Source organism: Tupaia chinensis, unplaced genomic scaffold, assembly GCF_000334495.1.
Source record: "Tupaia chinensis unplaced genomic scaffold, TupChi_1.0 Scaffold146346_2, whole genome shotgun sequence".
Classification (NCBI taxonomy): domain Eukaryota; kingdom Metazoa; phylum Chordata; class Mammalia; order Scandentia; family Tupaiidae; genus Tupaia; species Tupaia belangeri.
Window position 1 is genome coordinate 780,820 of NW_006206203.1, and position 22,472 is coordinate 803,291.

At 38.1% G+C, this 22,472-nt stretch overlaps 1 protein-coding gene across 1 annotated transcript in view; it reads left to right on the forward strand.

The window, feature by feature from the left end:
* CCDC148 (coiled-coil domain containing 148) overlaps window positions 1–22,472 on the forward strand; it is a 290,895-nt gene that overhangs the window by 123,498 nt on the left and 144,925 nt on the right. The window contains exon 9 of the mRNA XM_027768454.1: window positions 19,911–20,049. Within this exon, the coding sequence (XP_027624255.1) occupies window positions 19,911–20,049 (139 nt within the window). The remainder of the gene's footprint in view (window positions 1–19,910; window positions 20,050–22,472) is intronic.

Genomic DNA, 22,472 nt, shown 5'->3' on the forward strand with positions numbered 1-22,472 from the left:
ATATGGTATTATCTGTTGAAGATATTTTATAGTTTTATCAACTGGACTAGGGAGAAATGCTCACCTGTTGATATATTCATTTTGTAAGCTAAATAATGTGATTGAATATATAAAAGGAAATGAAAATTTTAAAATGTGAAAAAAGACCAAACCTTTCACAAATTAAATAAAACTATATCATAGATCTAAATATAAAACATGGGGGTTGGGGGACCAGCAGTTAGCATAATGGCTTTGTTGCTGGACTCCCACGTAGTTGACTGCGATTCACATCCCGAACCTGGTGGCTTAAAACTCACGCTGGGCGCGTGTGCGTGCGTGCCCAAGATCCTAAGAGGAGAATGGAGGAGAAGGGATTGGACCATCCCCCCCGGGAGGTGATTGCACACTTTCTGTCTCTCTGGCTCCCTGTCTCTCTCTGTCTGGCTGGCGAGTGCACGTGCCCTATAGCAAAAACCTCTAAAAAAACCCCCAAAAAACAAACAAAAAAAAAAACATGGGGGCTGGCAGATGACATGGTGGTTAAGGAGCTGGACTCCCACATGGTCTACTGTGGTTTGAGTCCTGACCTGGTGGCTTGCTTTCTCACTTTTCCTTCTCTCTCTCTGTCCCTCTCTAATGAATTACAATAATAATAATAATTATACATATTATTAGATTAATCTTTAAAATAAATAAGTAAATATAAAACGCCTATCTATAAAACTGCTAGAAGAGGGGCCAGCAGGTGCAGAGTGGGTAAGACAATGGACTCCGACACGGCCAACTGCAGTTTACATTCCAGGCCTGGTGGCTTGAAACTTACACTGGGCATATGCGTAAGCATGCCTAAAATCCAAGGAGGAAAATGGAGAAGGGATTGTCGTGTGGCCATCCTTCCTTAAGGGTGATTTCTCACTTTCCCTTTCACTATCTCTCTCTGTCTCTCTGGTGAGCACATATGCCCTATGGGGGGTGGACTTCTAGAAGCTAATGTAGGAGAAACCCTAAATGATCTTGGGTATGACAGTGACTTATTTTTGATGTATCATCAAAAACATGGTCCACGAATAAAATAATTGTGTACTTGTCTCAATTAAAATGAAACAATTTTGCTCTGTCAATAAAATAAAAAGATTGAGAAAAAAATATTTACAAAGGGCACATCTGATAAAAGATTATTATTCAAAATATACAAAGAACTCTTAAAACTCACTGATAAGAAAACAAACAACCTAATCAAAACATGAGAAGATTCCTGAGCAGACACCTCACCAAAGACGATATTGCTGATGGCAAGAAGTATAAGAAAAGATGCCTGTATTATATGTCATTATCAAATTGCAAATTAAAACAAGACGAACCATGGGACTAGCAGAGGGTGTAATGGTCATTTCGCTGGACTCCCACCTATTCGACTGCAGTTTGAGTCTTGGACCCAGCGATTTAAAACTCATACTGGGCACATGTGCATACAGGCCCACTATCCCAGGAGGAGGAGAAAGGATTGTAGTGTGGTCATCCCTTCTGGGTGGTGATTTCTCACTTTCTGTCTCTCTGGCAAGTGCACACATTATAGTAAAAATCTCTCTCTCTTAAAAAAAAAAAAAGAAAAAAAGAGACAAACCTGCACACCTACCAGAATTGTTAAAATCCAGGACACTGTCAAATACTGACAAGTGTGTGGAGTAATAGGAATTTTTGTTTATTTGCTCACAAAAAAAATAAATAAATAAAAGAACATAATACATAAGTAAATTATATACAGTAATTTTTTAAGAAGGAGATAAGTGCTATAAAAATGTAAATTAGGTTAAAAGAGAGAAGGTCCTGAGGTTGCTGGGGACAGATTGAAATTTTGAGTAGAAGCTTGGAGATAGACCTAGCTGAGAAAATAACATTGAAGAAAAGTCACAAAGGGAGTTGAGAGAGAGTTGAGGCATGTAAATAGTTGGGGTAAAAGTGAACCACTTTTTTATTGAAGCAGAAAGAGGCCAGTGTGTCAGGAATAGAGTGACAGATTGGGAGAGCAGTGTAAGATGAAGTCAAAGAGGTAAGGGTGAGGAGAGGGACATTTAGAGCCTGGTAGCCATTTTTAAAACTTCAGCTTTTGGGGCCAGCAGGTGGCATGGTGGTTAAGGCACTGGACTACCACATGGGCAACTGCAGTTTGTGTCCTGGACCCATATCTTGAAAATCATGTTGGATGAGAGTGTACATATTCCCAAAATCCCAAGAGAAGAACGGATGAGAAGATATTGAAGTGTGGCCATCCTCGCTGGGAACTTCAGCTTTTACTCTGAGTGATGTAGGAAGCTATCCGAAGATGCTGAGCAAAAGTGAGCCAGGTGTGGTATCTTGGTCTAGACTAGCATGAAGCACAGCCATGTTGGATAAATTCACTTTATAAGCTAAGTGATGTATACTTATTGAATGTATAAGATAAAATATAATAATAATAAAAACCTGACTGTGTGTCAGCAGGATCCTTTTGGCAGTGGCTGTATTTAAGATAGAGAGGGTTTAGGGAATGAAACCCTGGAAAAGACTGGACACTTAGAAAGTTAAAGTGATCCAGGTAAGAGATGATGTTGGCCTGGATCAGAGAGAGGAGGTGGTGAGAAAGTCAGCTCTTGGATATATTTGTCATGTATATCCAACAGCACCTGCTGACAGATCTCATGAGGCATGTAATGAAAAAAAAAGCAACTAGAATAGTCCAAAAGAGTTGCTTTTTTGGGGCTGAGCAAGTAGAAAGATGGAGTTGACACCAACTGAGATGGGAAAACATATGTGAAGTAGGCTTCGGCTATGGAGATTATTAGGTGTTCATGTCTGGACCTGTTGAGCTTGAGATGCTAATATGTGTCATATAGAAATTTTGTGGAGGCAGTTTGCTATATGCATTTGGAATTCAGGAAAAGGATATGGGCCGAAGTTACAATCTGTTGAGTCATGAGTGAGATTGGAGGTGATAACCAAAGTAGTGAGTGAAGAAAAGATTGCAGGCTGATACCTTGGGCCTGCTAACACTACAATGGCAGGAAGAACTATCAAAGGACACTGAAAAAATGTCTCTGAGGTAAGAACACAAAGAGAATGTGACATCCTAGAAGGTAAGTGGAATGGACAGCAGAATTGCCTGAGGAAGTGGTGACTGACTGATAAGTCAAATAAAATAGGCCGAATTGACTGTTGGGTCTAACTGGAAGACATTGGTAGACATTTTCACTAAATGACTAGAGTGCATTTGAGTGAAGAGTTGACAATAATCTACATGGATAATTCTTTTGGAAAATTTGCCTGCAAAGGAGACTAGGGAAGTAGGAGCAAATTTATATGTCGTCTGTTCTTATTTTTCTTTTTGATTTGTTTTGTTTGAGATGGTAGAAAATAGCAGTGTGTTTGGTGCTGATACGAATAACCCAATAAAGGATAAACTTTGATAATACAGGAGAAACAGGAATTGCTGAATGATTCCCTGGGGTTGCAAGGAGAGTTGAGATTTGGCATACAAGTAGAGAAATAAGCCCAGATGGTTCATTTGCAGTAACAGGAAGAGATGCTGAATGTGTGGCGCAGACGCTGGAGGGGGTGAGTGGATGTAATGGTGGCAGTATGGAACACTGGGTAGTAGTTTTTTTCTTTTTTGGAGAGGTTTTTGCTATAGGATACGTGTGTTTGCCAGAAAGACAGAGACAGACAGAGTATGAGAAATCACCCCCAGGGGGAATGGCCACACCACAATCGCCTCTCCTCCATTCTCCTCTTGGGATCTTGGGCACACACGCACATGCACCTGACGTGAGTTTAAGTCACCAGGTCCAGGACTTGAACCATGGTTAACTACATGGAAGTCCAGCGATGTAGTTATTCCACCATCTGCTGATCCTACTGGGTAGAAATTTTTAACACAAATGACAAAGAAACTTATGAAAACCTCTCTACTCCTCAAAAGCAGTGAAAATTCAAACAGTACTCAACATTTCACCTGAAAATGGTAAATTATGAAAGAAAGTTAGTGAAGGTTAAAAATATTATGGTGTAAATGAACATTTATATATATATATATATAATTAATATATAATCCTCTTTTCTTTAGAAATCTTCCTTCATCCTTAGGAAAGTAATTATAGAAGTAAAATGAATATTTAGAATCAAGAAAGCTTAACTTTAATTTTCCTTTCCTTAGTGATAGCAAACCTTCAAACTACAGAAATAGCCAAAAAATAGTGGATCAGCTTTATCATTCCACACAATGGAATGCCACACTAGTATTAATAATGATATGAAATTATTTTTAATTACACAGATATTTATACTGTTTCTATGCAATTAAAAAGCAGGTCACAAAATATTGGGTTATAAAAGTCATGACGCAATCTTTTCTTTTTTGGAGAGAATTTTGCCGTAGGGTGCGTGTACTCGCTGAAAAGGCAGAGAGAGACATTGAAACAGAAAGGGAGAAATCACCTCCCAGGGAGAATAGCCACACCACAACCTTCCTCCTTCCTTCTCCTGGGATCTTCGTCATTCACGCACATGCCACCAACGTGACTTTGAAACCACCAGGTCCAGGACTCAGACTGTGGTTGATCAGGTGGGAGTCCAGTGACATAACTACTAAAGCCATCTGCTGGTCCTGATGTATTTTTTTCTATGCAAGAATACATCATGGCTTTTCCAACAACCCAATAGTTTTTATACACGAATTCTATTATTTTTCTTTCCTTCTGAAAGTGTTACATCTGCATCTATGTAGCTATAGAGAAAGGACTGGAAGGTTATCCACCAAATTTTTTGTCATTGGTTGTGTATTCTCACCAGAGATTGAGACAAAGATAAAGACAGAGAGTGGGAAAGTGAGAAATCACCTGCCAGTGGGGATGGTCACGCTGTTTCCTTCTCTTCTATTTTCCTCTCAGGATTTTGGGTACACACACACACAGGCTTCCAGCATATCCATTCAAATAAACAACAGTAGTTATCCCTGGAGATAAATTTATAAATAGTTTTGATAGTTTTTTTGTAAAGCAAAAATAAAGTTTTAAAAAATAAGTAAAAAGGTTAAGAGTCTCATTGATACAAAGACATATTACAACCTAAAAAGTACACTTGATATTTTTTTCAAGAGATTTTTACTATAGGGCACATACACTCACCAGAGAGACAGAGAGACAGAAAGCAAGAAATCACCTCCCAGGGGCGATGGCCACACCTCAGTCCCTTCACCTTCTTTCCCCTCTTGGGATCTTGGGCATGCACTCACATGCGTCTAGTGTGAGTTTTAAGTCACCAGGTCTGGAACTCAAACTGTGGTCTACTACTTAGGAGTCCAGCAATGCAACCATTACACCATCTACTGGTCCAAGTACACTTGACTTTAATCCTCAGTTTACTCCATTTACAAAGCTCTATTTTACACAACTAGCTAGAGTGGTACAGGCAATAGAAGAGCTTCTGAACAATGCTGGGGGCCTTATTGTAGGCTCCAGGTTTGCATACAAAGATCTACCTAAACATGCTGGGTGCGCTATGGGTGCACCCGTGATCCTGGTTGGCTGTAAGGCTGGGAGTAGGATCGTGACAGGAGGACCCTCTGAAGGATTACTCTCTCTCTTTCTCATGAAGGAAATAACACAAACTTTTTTCAAAAACTTTATTTTAGGGGTCAGCAGGTGGCATGGTGGTAAAGGCACTGAACTCCCACTTGGCCGACCACAGCTGTAGTCCTAGACCTGGTGTCTTACTTTCTCACTTTCTCTCTCTCTCTGGTCAAATTTTAAAAAATAAGAATAAATTAAATGAAAAATTCTTTAAAAATAAGCTTTGTTTTAAAGATGAAGAAACTGTAGCTCAAAGGAAAGTGAACAGTTCCCCTATAGTTTCTGAACTGATAAATAACTAAGTGAAAGATAGTTTCCTCTGTCCATCTGAAGAGAAAGTTTTACCCTCCCACCACGCTGCTTCAGGCATTTGCATGTTCCAGGATGTAGTAAATCAGATTGAGTACTAGACCCATGCTATGTAATAGAAATATGATGTGAGTCATAGATGTAAGTCACAGATGTAATTTTAAATTTTAAATAGCTATGTTAAAACATTAAAAAGAAAAAGGTATAATTTATTTTAAAGTATATTTAACTCAATATTTCTAAAATATTATTTAAACATACAAGCAGCATTTTAAAATTATTACTGAAATATTTTACAGCCTTTTTTATATAAAGTATTTGAAATCTGTCTGCATTTTATTCTTACAACACAACTTAATCTTGGTCAAGCTGTATTTTAAGCCACATGGCTACTGGCTAACATCTTGGACAGCACAGCTTTAAAAGATATTATCTTTTATTAAAACACATTTTAAAAACAATTTTATGACAATTAAACCTCTTTTTTTATTCAGTTTGTTTGTGAAGCTACTTACATTCTATTGGAGCTGCATTTCATTAGTAACATGAAGACAAGTTTAATTGCTTGTTTTAGACTCAGATGAGATTGTGGCTTTAATTTCCTAACATTTGGATAAATTAATCATATAGATGAGACATAATTGTCTGATGCTCCATTTAGCTATGTCAGATCTGAAGTCGATATGTGGTAAAAGCTATAGAGCAATAGCAAGTAATTTCTACTTTATTGCTTGATAGGTATATTAAATCTTATAATGTTGGTTCATAATTAATATTCTATTACTTTGTGAGATCTAAATCTGAATGTTATTTAAAATCTATAATGATTTTAACACTCTTGCTCTTCTCTAGTTATATTGCAAGTGCCCATAATTTCATATTTTTTAACTAAATTATTTTAATTAACCCTACTTGTTAGTAACTTTCAAGGTAAATATTTAGGACCCCGTAGGCTTTACCTTTTACATGTTTTTCTCTTTATGCAGAAATAATTAGACCCATTGGAGAAGAAAAATTAGAAGTAGAGGTAAAGAGAAGCTAACAGTTAATATAAATTTTCAGCCCCTAGAGATATCCCTGGTAACATTTTGCATATTTCAGATAGACACGTTTTAAAAAATAAAAAAATGATGTACACATATCTACTGTTTTTCCTCTTTTTAATCATGGCAAATGTAAATTTTTTTCAATAAATATGTAATTTATTCTGCTTTAGGTCATAAACATTCTTTTGTAATTTTATAAATTAGATACATAATTTTATAATATATGGCTGCACCACACAAATTTAACTCACTTCCTATTTTAGACAACTCACTTCCTATTTAGACAATTATTTATTCCATATTTTTATATTCGTTTAAATGTATGGTCTGAGACTATGAGAATAGTGGAAGAAAACATAGAGAACAGACTCTAGGATATTGGTATAGGCAAAGAGATTTATGAATAAGACCTCAAAAGCACAGACTAAAGCAAAAATAGACAATAAGAGTAAAAAGCTAAAAAGCTTCTGTCTCAGAAAGAAAACATTCCATGGGGGCCGGCAGGTAGCATGGTGGTTAAGAGTGCTTGACTCCCACATGGCTGACTGCAGTTGGAGTCTCAGACCTGGTGGCTTACTTTCTCACTTTCTCTCTCTCTCTTCCCTTTCTCTTGCCTCTCTCTGTCTCTCTCTGGTCAAATTAAAATAAATAAGTAAATAAAGTTAAATAAAATAGTTCCTAAAAAAAAAAAAAGAAAGAAAACATTCCGTCATTCCGTAGAGTGACAATACAACCACAGAATGGAAGACATTTGCAAGGCAAGCCAGTGGCATGATGGTTAGGATTGCTGACCCTAAACTCAGTCCCAAATGGCTCACTGAGGTTTTTGAATCCCAGACCTAGTGGCTTGAAAAACACACTAGGCATGTGTATGTGCATGCCTAAAATCTCAAAAGAAGAATAGAGGAGAAAGGATTGTGGTGTGGCCATCTCCCCTGAGGATGTTTTCTTGCTTTTCCTCTCTTTTTCTCTCTCTTTGGTGGGAACATGCATCCTATAACAAATAAAATAAAAGATACTTGCAAATATTCATCTGACAGTGAATTAATATCCAGAATAGAAAAGGAATACGAACACCTCAACTGCAAAAACACAAATAAAATAATTTGATGACTACACACACAAATATTAATTTAAAAATGGACAAATGATCTGAATAGACATTTAAGAAAACATCCAAAACATCCAAATGCCTAAGTACATTAAAAATGTGCTCACCATTGCTAATCATCAGAAAAAATGTAAATCAAAGCCATAGAGTGCTTGACTCCCACATGGCTGACTGCAGTTGGAGTCTCAGACCTGGTGGCTTACTTTCTCACTTTCTCTCTCTCTCTTCCCTTTCTCTTGCCTCTCTCTGTCTCTCTCTGGTCAAATTAAAATAAATAAGTAAATAAAGTTAAATAAAATAGTTCCTAAAAAAAAAAAAAGAAAGAAAACATTCCGTCATTCCGTAGAGTGACAATACAACCACAGAATGGAAGACATTTGCAAGGCAAGCCAGTGGCATGATGGTTAGGATTGCTGACCCTAAACTCAGTCCCAAATGGCTCACTGAGGTTTTTGAATCCCAGACCTAGTGGCTTGAAAAACACACTAGGCATGTGTATGTGCATGCCTAAAATCTCAAAAGAAGAATAGAGGAGAAAGGATTGTGGTGTGGCCATCTCCCCTGAGGATGTTTTCTTGCTTTTCCTCTCTTTTTCTCTCTCTTTGGTGGGAACATGCATCCTATAACAAATAAAATAAAAGATACTTGCAAATATTCATCTGACAGTGAATTAATATCCAGAATAGAAAAGGAATACGAACACCTCAACTGCAAAAACACAAATAAAATAATTTGATGACTACACACACAAATATTAATTTAAAAATGGACAAATGATCTGAATAGACATTTCTCCAAAGAAAACATCCAAAACATCCAAATGCCTAAGTACATTAAAAATGTGCTCACCATTGCTAATCATCAGAAAAAATGTAAATCAAAGCCATAATGAGAAGCTATGTCAGCCCAGTTAGAATGACTATTATCAAAACTTTAGGGGCAGATCCACAGCCTAGTGGTTATGAGATTTCACATGGCTGACCATGGTTGAATCCTGAACCTTTTGGCTTAAAAAACCTGCCAGGTGCATGTAGTTCCAAAATCCCAACAGAATAGTGAAATGGAGAAGGGACTGTGATGTGATCATAGGCTACTGGAGGGTGATTTCTCCTCTCTTTCTGTTTCTGGCAAGTACACACACCTCTGGCAGTTAAACAAAAAAAGACAAAACAAACAAACCCCAACAAGTAGTGATAAGGATGCATAGGAAGAACTCTTATATACAATTGGTAAGTAAATCCGTTATGAAAAACAGTATGGAGAGTCAAAAAAAAAAAAAAAAACCCTAAAACTTTAGCTACCATATGATCCAGCATTCTCACTACTGGGTATATACACAAAGGATAGGAAATCAGTATGTCTGAGAGATTTCTGCACTCCCATGTTTATTCAAACACCATGATAACCAAGATATGGAAGCAGCCTAGGTACATCAACACATGAATGGCTGAAAAATTGTGTTGTATATAATAATGGACTATCATCCAGTCACAAAATAAAACAAAATCCCTGCCATTCGTGTCAATATGTATGAATCTGAGAAGATAATGTTACGGGACCAGCAGTTAGTGTAATGACTATGTAGTTGACTGCGGTTCGAGTCCCGGACCCGGTGGCTTAAACTCATGCCAGGCGCGTGTGTGTGCGTGCCCAAGATCCCGAGAGGAGAATGGAGGAGAAGGGATTGCGGCATGGCCATCCCCCCTGGGGGGGGGATTTCTCACTTCCTGTCTCTCTATCTCTCTCTCTGTCTGGCGAGCGCACGCACCCTATGACAAAAACCTCTCCAAAAAAAAATTTGAAATAAACAAATGCATACATATTTGACTATTGTTAAATGATAGAAGATTGAAAAAAGGGAGGAAAAGAGCTTAATAAATAACTGACATTTGCTTACTTGATGAAGCCACAATAAATTAAAACACTGGAGCCTTAATTACCAGGTGGCATTATTTCTCTGAAATTGTAGTCTCAGGACTGCTTGAAAGTTTCAGTGCCTGGGCATGTCTAGTCTCAGGTTCTACATTTTTGGTCTGGGTTGCTTGTGTGCCAAGTGGGTGCCCATGTGTGATTAATAAGGGGAGAATTTGGCAGAAACAGGCATAATTGTTTGATCTTCTAGTATTCGCTTAGTCACTTTGGTTAGATGACCCACTCAACCAACATTCCAGCCACTACCAGCCCCACTTTCTCCTGCCACATTCCAGCATGATTGCTCAACCTGATGTTGTAATTTGGATTTGTTGAAAGTGGGTGTATAATAGTTGCAGACAACAGTTTTATTTGTTGTCATATGTCTTTAGTAGCTTGCTCTTAAAGATGTCACATTAAACTACTTCATGACTTTACATCTTTATTGTCTTTCTTTCTTTCTTTCTTTCTTTCTTTCTTTCTTTCTTTCTTTCTTTCTTTCTTTCTTTCTTTCCTTCCTTCTTCCTTCCTTCCTTCCTTCCTTCCTTCCTTCCTTCCTTCCTTCCTTCCTTCCCATAGGGCACATGCAGAGAGATAGAAAGACAATGAAAAGAAAAGTGAGAATCCCCTCCCCTCAAGGAGAATAGCCACACCGCAGTCCCTTCTTCTCCATGTTCCTCTTGAGATTCTGGGCGCACATATATATGTGCCAGGCATGATTTTCAAGCTGCCTGGTCTGAGACTTGAACCATGGTCAGACATATGGGAGTCTAGTGCCTTAACTACCATACTACCTACTGGCCCCTTTATATTCTTTTTTGAACCAAAAACACACTTCACGACTATTCAACATATTTTGGGTTTGTTGTGTAAATAAAATATACTTAAAATTCTCTTGGCTGTGGTGGAATGCATTTTACCAAGGAAAAAAAATGGGCCCAATTTCTACAGGATACCCTAAAATATAATCTTAGAGTTTGTCTTTGTTTAACTATATATACTTATACGCTTGCAAAAGATATATCTACTAATAGTGGCAATAAATTACAGATTCAAAAGTCGTCATGGTTAGTTTTTCTGCAGTCTATACCTGCTTTTTTGATGAGTTGTTTCTACTAGAGACTGCACATGTGATGTTACATGAGGCTACATTTCTTTTTTTTTAATCTTTTTTTTTTTTTTGGAGAGGTTTTTGTCATAGGGCGCGTGTGCTCGCCAGACAGAGAAACAGAAAGTGAGAAATCACCCCCTAGGGGGGATGGCCACGCCACAATCCCTTCTCCTCCATCCTCCTCTCGGGATCTTGGGCACACACGCACATGCGCCCAGCATGAGTTTTAAGCCACCGGATCCGGGATACAAACCGTGGTTGACTACATGGGAGTCCAGCGACATAGCCATTACACTAACTGCTGGTCCCTATTTCAAATATTTTAAAAAGAATATTATGTGAAATTAGACACTCTTGAATGTTGCCTTCTAGGGCTAGCTTTATATCCATTTCATCTTTATTACCTATCAGGTATACAGTTTTTTTGAAACAAAGGCAAATCCAGTTTTTTTTGTTGTTGTTACATGAGGCTAAATTTTTGATACTTTGGGAGACTGAAAATATGGGTTATATAGGATAAAGGGGCATGAGTCATTTACGAAAGATTTCTGCTGTTCATGAGGTGTGAAATCAATTTAATCTTGAGTAATTCACATTAGAGAAAATAGTCCAGGACAGTTCCTATATGTAATTTTTAAAACTGGATAAATTCAGGTAAAATTTGTTCTTAAAAAATTAAAATATGTGTAGCTATAAACAAAGATAAGATTAAAATTTCAATGGACAAGATCATCAAATTTTGACATGAGAAGAATTGTAGAATTATAATCCTTATTTCATGTATTAAATCAATTGCTCACAACAAATTTTCCCCACTCCTTGTACTTTGAAATTCAACTCTGGGTAAAATATGATCTTTTATAGAAATTACATCGTTAAATCCTGTAGTATGCAGAAGCACTAATCTAAGAAATGACAATTACTGCATTCATGCTATGTATATTTATATTATTGCCTATAAAAGAGCATAAAGTTAATGATTATTACTGTCCAAAAACTAACACACCAAGAAAAATAAACCATCACTTTTCTAATCTATTTTTATAATTTCTTAATCATTTATTGGTAGTTGGCTTAATCTGGTATTTTAGTGTTTTTACATGGCAAATTTTTGTTTTCATAGTGGTTAATTAAGTTTTTCCTCATACTATCCCAAAGAAGTAGGCTAGTTTTATTATTTTTATTTTTGGACCTAGAAAACAGAATCATGTCTACAGGTGGGATTTCCAAAAAGTTCTTGGAAAAAACTTTATTTATGAAATAACTACACATGGATTTCAAGTTTTTTTGTTTTAAAAAAAATTGTACTTTAAATATTTTTTCTGCAATCTTTTGAGAATACTCTCCATAAAGTAATTTGGTTAAATTAAAACTTACTGCAATTAAAAATGTTCACAATGTAAAGAATAAAATGGTAACATGGAGATAGATTTTAGTGCAGTATAGATTTTTTTTTTTATAAAATGATAGCAAACAAAGTATTTGTAGATATCTTTGCTTTCAATGATTCCATTCATTTGACTTTGAGGTGTTTTTTGTTCTATTTTCTCTTGAAACTGGTCTTTGGTGCTGGAAATTTGTCTGTTTCCAGTTGGCTGAAAGGTATTGTTTTAGATCTCAGTCTCAGGCAATACTGGGTCTGCTTCTCTTTCATTTCTAGTTCCCACCATAATACTTTCCTTGCAAAGCAATATTAGGAAGCCACATTTAAAAAGTAATTTTTCAGGGTCAGCAGGTGGTATGATGGTTTAAAGGGCTGGACTCCCACATGGCCAACCATGATTCGAGTTCTGGACCTGTGGTTTGTTTTTTTAATTTCTCTCTCTCTCTCTCCCACCCTCTCTCTCTCTCTCTCTGTCCCTCTCTGGTCAAATAAAATAATTCTTTTTTTTTTTTAAAAATGTGGTATTTCAGAGCCAGCTAGGTGACATGGTGGTTAAAGTGCTGGATCCCATATGGCCAACAGTGGAGTCTGAGTCCTGGACCCAGTGGCTTGAAAAACATGCCAAGTGCAGGCACATGTGTGCCCAAAATCCCTAGAGGAGAGTGGAGGAGAAGTGATCTCTCTCTCTCTTTTTGTCTCTCTCTGGTGATCACACCCTCCCTAAAACAAACTAAAAGTTATTTTTTCTTTGTTCAGGTAGCTATCAATTAGGATATCTAGCTATGGGAGAATACCTGACCCAGCTCAAAGCACCTTAAATAACAAAGCAATGTCTTATTTAACAAGAAGTCCACAGGTAGAGTTAGATGTATTTTTCTACATTCTCTTGCCCTTCCTTCAGGCAGGTTGGATGACTTCCTGCCAGGTGATAGCAGCTGTCCCATGTAACAACATCCAGAGCAGAAAAGGATCTTTTTTTTTCTTTGTGACTCTTTTTAGGAACTGGGAAACCTTTACCCCCTGACTTCTTACATCTCGTTGACCAGACTGGGTTTAATGTTCTTGCTCACGCTAAACACAGGCAAGAAGGACAGAAAGTTTATGAATGTTCACTTGTGAATGACTTAAGATGATCAAGCTTCACTTCCAGGGCTCAAGTCAGGGCTTGCTTTCCCTGAAAAATGTGTTTGAGGAAAAAGGGTAGGTCCTGAATTAAATCAGAATTCTTGTAGGCAGGAGCACGGGTAGGGTATCTACTATCGTTACCTGTTCCTTCTTATAATGAATATAATTACTAAAAACTAGCATATGGGTGGTGAGCAATTATATTTCATTTTAAAAGGCTCTTTTATCTTTAATCATATTACTTCAAAGAGAAATGGCAATGTCTTGTAAGATTAGTGGTGGATGGATTTAGGAGACAAAGAGAAGTTTAGGAAGCTTGCTATCATCTCCACTACACTATCTCCAAAAATATATATACTAGGTAAAAATTGAGCTTTCTATGCAAACTACTCTTCAAAAAACATCTACGGGGCACAGCTACAAAATGTGGTACCCTGTGTGAGTGGCCCAAATGGGAAGGTTCTGGATTTGTGTCAAAAGACATCTCTGAGTAAGCTAAGCACAAGCGTGTCCAGGGGTAGCTGAAGCTGGGAGGGAATCATAGTGTCAAGAACCTGTTGGGGGTGCTGTCTTTCTTACTCATGGGAGAAAAAGTAAACTCTAAAAAAATTCAAATTAAAAATATCTAAGTAAAAGCAATTTGCTTGCAATTTAGAAAATACAACTTCAGATAAATCACTATCATCTTCTTCTGACCAGATTCCCATCACCAATCCCTCCTATAAGAAATTAGGCAGTCAGCACTTCTGCCTGTCATATTTTCACTTCCCTGACACCCTCAGAAGAATGAGGCTTTGGATACTGGTGCAAGTTCTGGCTTTACCTTGGGGTACTTTTTAAAATTTCTGATTCTTTGATTGATTTTGACCAGGCTCCTAGGAGTCTCCTTTTTTTCTGGTTGTAGCTCTGTGCTGAGTGGTAGACTGGTGAGGCCCAGGGACCCTGGAGATGAGAACTAGCAAGAATAATCCGCCTGGGAAGAGAAGAGACCTGGAGAAGATCCGAGGAGCAGAGTCTTATCGGTCAGAAATGGGTCTGGGACCAGTGAACCTTCTGGCAACCAGGCTGATACTCAAAGATAGATTTACATTTGGGCAGTGAACCTGAGGTGGAGTGGTTGGAGAATAAAGAAACCATTTCATGAAACAGACCGACTAGACTGAGCATTTGGATGGGTCTGATTTGGAAAGACAACATTGAACAGTGAAGCAGAGCTGTGTTTTCCAGAGGATCAGACCTGATGCTGCCAGACCAGGGGATGTGACAGAGCTATCTTTTATCCTCATTAATCCACCAGTCTCTCACAGCAACCCTACTTCTGAGTACGGGAGCACTAGATGTCCCCAACACTGTTACACTTTAAGAGATAAGAATTTTTCTTTAAGCCAGTTTCACTATGGTCATTTGCCAATGTCAGATGCTGAAAACTATCAGCTAACTTCAGGACCCACTAATTACCATTTTGCTTGGAAAACTCCCTGCACTCTGAGAAAATATCAAACAGCTTTCAGCTAGCTTGTAAACACACTTCATAGACTTACTCATTTAAGTACTTGTTATGCTTTTGTATCTTATTTGCTACCAATCTCCCTCCCCACTCCCAAATGTATTTTGATGCCGTGGAACCAGACGGTGCAGGAAGTGTTTCAAACAATATGTCTATAATGAAAACTAGTAGCCAACTGTGAGTCAATTTAGGATTTTTGGAACGACTAGGGAGGAGGTAGAATTAGGGCGCTCATTGGCCAGGATGAGCTTGACTTTTCACAGCACCATCGTCCTTGCTTTCTGAGTTACCTATTTTATCTTACTTCCTGGGAATTTCAATGCAATGACATGTATGGACGTTGATATTTATGGGTGGGCCACGGTGAGTGCAGATCGACTGCTAAACATCTCATCCCTCTGCAGGTGGAGATTTCCCCATGTGGTAGAAGTGTTCAGTAAATCTGCAAACTGTAAAATCTTGGTGTGCTATGATAAAGCACTTAAATTAGAAAATCTGAATGGACAAAAAGAATAGAAATAGCAGAGTTGTGTGTTCTTTTTTTTTTTTTTTTGTCTAAAGACTTTTTTTAAGGTTTTTGACACAGGGCACATGTGCTCCCTGGAGAGAGGAAGAGAGACAGAGAGAGAGGAAGTGAGAAATTACAAATGCCACAATCTCTTCTCCTCTGTTCTCTCTTCTTGGGATTTGGGGTATTCTTGCATATACACCCCTTCATGATTTTCAAGCTGCTAGGTCTGGGACTTAAACATAGTCGGCCATGTAGTCATCTAGCACTTTAACCACCACACTATCTGCTGGCCCCTAAAGATATTTTTTAAACTACCGAAGTTTAAGATAATTGCAATGTTTCTTTTCAATTTTCTTTAAGAGGCCAGAAGGTGGACTCTTACATAGTTGACCACAGTTTGAGTCCCTGAGCTGATGGTTTGCTTTCTCACTTCTCACTTCCTCTCTCTCTGTCTCTCTCTCTGGTGAGCATATGTGCCCTATAGCAAATTAAAATAATAATAATAATAAATAAATAGAATTAATTCTGAAAAAATTAATTATAAAGTCATTGTACAAATCAGAAAAGCAGGTAAGAGATCAGAATATTTTCACTATCTGCATAATTTCGCTCGTTCTATCCTCATAATCACCAGCCAAACAGTTAAGTTACACAAGAACATCAAAAGGTAAAGCTAATATTAGTCTCAGCTATTTTATAAAGGGATTTTTCCATACAAAGTGGGTGTAGGAAAGATACATGTCCAGATTTAAATTTAGAAATGCAGATATACATATATTTGATTTTTTTCTTTATTCATAAAGAAAAATAAAGAGCACTTGAGAGTGAGAAAAAGCTTGAGACAGGAGTATCCTCCATAGGTCTGATCACCTCTTGCTCCTCCCCTCCAGTTCTCCACACTCCTACATATGGCTGGCATGTTCCAGGCTAACACTGCTGGATATTGGAACCACTGCCAGCCATGGGGGATTCAGCTTCTCTTTTTTAACTTACTTCTTTGTTAGAGGATCTTGTGTTCACCAGAAAGAGAGAAAGAGGAAGAGGAGAAAGCAACCCTTATAAGGAATGGTCATGCTGCAATCCTTTCTCCTCTGCTTCTCGCGCACTTGAGGATATGGGCACACGTGCACATGTGCCCAGAATGTTTCTCAAGCCACCGAGTGTAAGACTCAAACCACTTGGCTGGCCGTGTGTGATCCAGCTGCTTTAACCACCAGGCCACCGAGCCAGCTCCAGTTTCTCTTGATCAGTGATTACCACTACATTGCAGAGTCAGCCCGAAATGCAGATATATTAAATGTGATTTTATTTTGGAGGGTAAAAAGTAATGTGTGTAGAAAATGTCTACGTTGTTATTGCAAAGAGGCTATTTGAATATTCCTTTTATACTTTCTACTATCCAAAGGCTCTTTCTGTATGTAGTGTATATAGTGGTGGAAATTTTCTCCTTGCTTCACAAACAGCATTCTTGTGGAGATGTATGACCATGCTATTATTGTTGCTGATGTGAATATTTGCCTCAAGATTTAAGCCTGCTGCTCTGGGAACTGCTATAAATACTCTAAAAATAATAATATTGTGAGTATTTGTATATCATCTCCTTTAAGCTTTTTTCTCATTTTTATTCTACATGTAATGGATGAATGACTTATACTTTACATAATTGTGGTAACAAGAAAAAGCTATTGGGAAGTGAGGCTTTTAAAATCAACTTGAAGATCAAAACAGATACAATCACTGTTCATGAAATACTTGGTTTGAGATATCTGGTTTTAATGTTTTATAATTACTTCATATGTTTAAGGGTTTTAATGTCTTTAAAGTGGCACCTAATTAATATATTCACACAATGTGTAAAAATGCACTGAGAGCCACAAATTCTCCTACTGCTATCTTTGTTTATAGCAATGTAGACTTTTACAGTAATGCATGCTTCTATTTGAAAAGCATTTTTGTAAATGTCTGCCATTTGCACTTTCTCTTTGAGGACAGCCACAGTTCTGTACCACCATTCAGTAAGAAAGATCATCAAAGCAATTCATTTAAAGTTCTTCTGCATTCACCAAAGAGTTAAACTATCGTTGAAAATTGTGGGTACAGTTGCTTGTAGATTATTTTAGGTTGGGTTCTGCAGTAACAAAGCTGAGACAGGAATTCCTAGAACAAGTGAGTAGTTGGGGGTGCTCTTAGGAGAAGAGAGGTGAAGGAAGCAGAATCAGAGAGGGAAAGCATCTAAACGAGGGGTCTTTGGTGGAGGCTGGCCATAATTTGTGTCCATGGTGAGACCTTGGAGTGCAAAGGGTTTCCAGAGTCGGTCTCCTCAGGAGGCAAGTGGGCTAGCCTTCTGGTACCTCAAGCCGGTGAGTCACTGCTTGTGGCAGGCCTTGGAAAGAGGCTGTGAGGGTAGCCTCCTGGAGAGGCGGTTCCCAGTTGACCCAGGGGCACTTTTCCAAAGGGAGGAGCATCTGTGAGTTGTGAGCCAAAATTACATCTTGGTAATGGGAAGTCCATCTAATAAAGGCAACCTGGGCGTGGCACCAACATTCATTATATAGATGAATGACAATTTAAAAGAACAGAGAACTTATTGGGCATAAATTCTTCCATTTCTCTCTCCCTAGGATGTACACACCCACATATTCACATTTGTAATCAAATAAAGGTGGAAATTCAAACCATGCTCAAGACCCTTTGATTGTAGAAACAAGTTAAAGAGATTAAAGAGTATGTGTGTTTTAGTTCTACTCTTTTATGTTGCTAGTGATGTAGTACTAGAGAATTTCTGTGGCTAACTCCGCTATTAGAATGGTAACATGAATGGAAATAGGTTCCTCTAGAGAGGGCCTAAGATGTTGTCAATAAAAACCAGAGGGTTTAAAATACCAAATACACTCAGGCAAGTCTTTGTCCTGGCTTAATACTCCTGTTTGAAATGCCTTATTTGCAGAAGCCTTTGTCTAACTGGTTCAGGTAGGACCCAAATACTTGAGTGTTCAATGCACCGATTCATCTCGAATTCTTTCTTTGTAATAGATATCATGTCATACAGAAAGACTGTGTAGTTTTCTTCTTCCTGATAGAATACCTCCAATTCTTTTTCTTCCCATTATTAAGTAGGCAAAGAGGATTTTCTTTGAAAAATATTTTTTCTCTTTCTTGCTACTTACCAAAACAATGAAATGCCTTACAGAAACTAGGTAACCATGTATGAAACAGTGGAATTCCCATTAGTGCCACTAATTTAAAGGTAATTTATTCTATTTTCAATTGTCAAAAGTTTTTCAGGGGCATAGGAGACATATGAAAAATTCTTTGAATTGCACAATTAACTTTAAAGTGTAAGACCATTAATCTAGTAGAAATAAACAATGGCAAGTCTCCATCTTGGATCAAAGAGATACTCATTTCTAATAATAATCCCTTTGATTACATCTATATTTGATTATTCTAATTTATTAAGGAGGAATAATAACATGCAAATAAACTTGGAATATAAAATGACATTAACTCAGTTTAGAGTTCAAGTTGATATTGCAACCTTTTACTCTGCATAAGACATTGCCAATACTTGGTATAGAATACAAAACAGTCTGGCATCTAGGAGGATACAGAAACCAGCTAGACATTTTAAAGAAGAGTGGACATGTTATTGGGAAAGTGACTTGAAGGGATCCTATTTGCAAATGATATATTCAGTTATCTGAAATCCAATGCCATGATACCAATATCCAGCATTATCCTCATGAAGCAAGAAATAAACAAGATAAAGTAAAAGATAATTTTAGGCTTACCTTTAAATTCAGGTCGTAAGTAAGTTCTTTCCAGAGCCTGTCTATATTTTTCTTTCTGTAAATGTCCATTTAACTGTTTCTATTTGTATATCCCTCCAGCCTAGACGTGGGGAACTTTGTTAAATAAGTAAAATTCTATTTTTAATCTATATGTTGCTTATTTATTCTCCAAAGCTTTTTTTATTTCATTCATTGATCATGATTTTAAAAATATTGTTATAGGTAACATAGAATAAATATTTTCTAAAATATTATGTCTTGAAAAGTTCTTCAGATTATGACTGAAACTCATGGCAAGACAAAATAAAGTATTAGATTTGTATTAGAATTTAAAACCTTTTTTGTAACAGATATTAAATTTGACTACTATATTAAATAACACACACACACACACACACACACACACACACAAATCTCATTCTATGTAATTATTATCATTTGCTTAGAACTCGAACAGTTTGAAGTCTGTCAAACAGCACGGTTGCTTAACATATGTTATAACATTATTATTGCTTTCAGAAACTTCCAGTTAAGTGAAGAAGACCGCTGGATTTATCAGGCTGTTTTGGATCAGTATCCTGGATATCTCGCTGGCAGAAGGACACTGTACCTAGACATGTTGCAAAGATATCTCCCTCACAAATCCAGGCATGATTTGGTGAGTGCTGGAGCCTATTACATACACACTGACAAATTCACTTGTTTTATTTTTCTATAATTGTCGGGGACCAGCAGTTAGCGAAATGGCTATGTCGCTGGAGTCCTATGTAGTCAACTGCAGTTCGTGTCCCAAACCCGGTGGCTTAAACTCACGCCGGGCGCATGTGTGTGTGTGCCCAAGATCCCGAGAGGAGAATGGAGGAGAAGGGATTGCGGCATGGCCATCCCCCCTAGGTGGTGATTTCTCACTTACTATCTCTCTATCTCTCTCTGTCTGTCTGGCAAGTACACGCACCCTATAGCAAAAACCTCTCAAAAAAAAAAAAAGAAAGAAAATATAATTGTTAAGCAATTTTTTTAGTTTATTATTTTTTTCTATAGGGTATAAGATGCTGGAGAGAGGAAGGGAGAGAGAAAGAGGGGAGGGAGAGGGAAATTGGGGAGAGAGTGACAGAGAGAGAGTGTGAGAAAGCACTCCATCAGGAGGATAGTTTTGTTGCAATCCCTTCTCCTCCATTCTCCTCTTGGGATTTTGGGCATGCATTCACATGGGCTCAGAGTGCTTTTCAAGCCATGTGTGTTTCTAGCTGCTAAGTCTAGGACTGGAACCATGCAGTCAGCCATGTGAGATCCAGCCACCTGAACGTCCATGACATCTGCTGGCCCACAAGATACATATTGTAAATGGTGCTCCAAAAAATATTTTCCCTAAAAGAAAATAATAGAGCTATAGGTTGAAAGTTTGGGTGAGTCGTTTTTCAAGTATGTGCAGTCCACAAGAGGGTGGAGGATTTCTCTGGCATCACAGACCCATCCGGTTCCTTTTTGCTACAGAGATCTCCACTATGCCTCCTAGGACTGCTCTGCTTGCATTTGATCCCAGGTGTCTGTACAGTTGGTCACCCACTCCCCTGCTGTCTCTGAGTCTTGCTTGAAAGTGGAGTGTCTGCTACTTCATCCACAGAGCCTGCCCCACCTCAGTTCTTGCAACCCCACCCTAGCTGCACTCCACCAGCCCTCTGCTGGAACTCTGCTAGAAGGGCTGTAAGACAGATGGGCCCAGTTTAGAGCCCAAACACCCACTGCTATTTGCCTTGCAAGACACTTGAAAATTACTGTTTGGTTCTTTATTTCTATTTTATTTTATTTTTTATTTTAAAGATGGGATTCTCTTGCCTCTGCCTCCCAGTTGGGACTACAGGAGCATACCACTACACAAGCTATTTTTTTCTTGGACAGGACAGGAATAAACTCTGAATTTTTTAAAATGAAAATTTAATTTATTAAATTTGATCTTTTTATTTCCTCGTGATTCCGATGACTTCTGAGACCAGCTGTCATTTTTACCTTTGTAGAGTTTTATATTTTGCCACTCTTTTTTTTTTTTTTTTTTTTGAGAGGTTTTTGCTATAAGGCATGTGCACTCGCCAGACAGACAGAGAGGGACATAGAGACAGAAAGTGAGAAATCACCTCCCAGGGGGGATGGTCATGCCACAATCCCTTCTCCTCCATTCTCCTCTTGCGATCTTGGGCACACACGCACACGCGCCCGGTGTGAGTTTTAAGCCACCGGGTCTGGGATGCAAACTGCAGTCGACTAAGTGGGAGTCCAGTGACATAGCCATTATGCTAACCGCTGGTTTCCTATTTTGCCACTCTTGACCTATAAAGATTGTTATGTTTACTTTTTAAAAAAGTTTATTCCATGAGTGAGAAACAAAGAGTGATACAGCACTCCCAAGAGAGTGTTAATGCTATGATCCACGCCTGCTTCAGCTAGCCTGGCTCTTGGGCATAGTTGTGCTCTGGATACTCAGAGAGGTCTTGGCATGTGAACTGGCAGCCTTCCCATGTGGGGCTGTCTTGCAGAGCGAGTTTTACGGCTGCACCCGTGTCCAGCCCCTTACATTTTCTTTTTACGTTGCACTGATTAGTATGCATTTCTGCATGGTATATGCTTTCTTAATATTTGACAGATGTTAAGCATATTTTTGGCTTTATGGACTAAAGCTAAGAAGTTTACAGAACAGATTTTAGTTTCTAACACTTGGTTTAAGTGATATCATATTCTGTTTATTGTGTACCTAATAAACCATAGCTAAGGTATTATTCTAAGTGGGACCTCCCTTATCCTGCTTGCTAGCTTCTTTTCTCACATGACTTAGGGATTAAATAATGTATCAAATTGAGGGGTACAGTCTTTAGTAGCAAAATAAAAAATAATTTAGATCAGTGACTCTCGACTTCAGAAGACATACCTTTACATGAGGAACATTTCCGAATCAGCTGCCGAGAATTTTCTGACTGCTTGTGTTCTCCCCCTTCCTGTTCCCCCAAGTCCCTGATACTTCCCCTGGTTGAGATTCACTGCCAGAAGGAGCCACGGCTGCCGATGTGAGAATGTCACATCCCTAAGCAG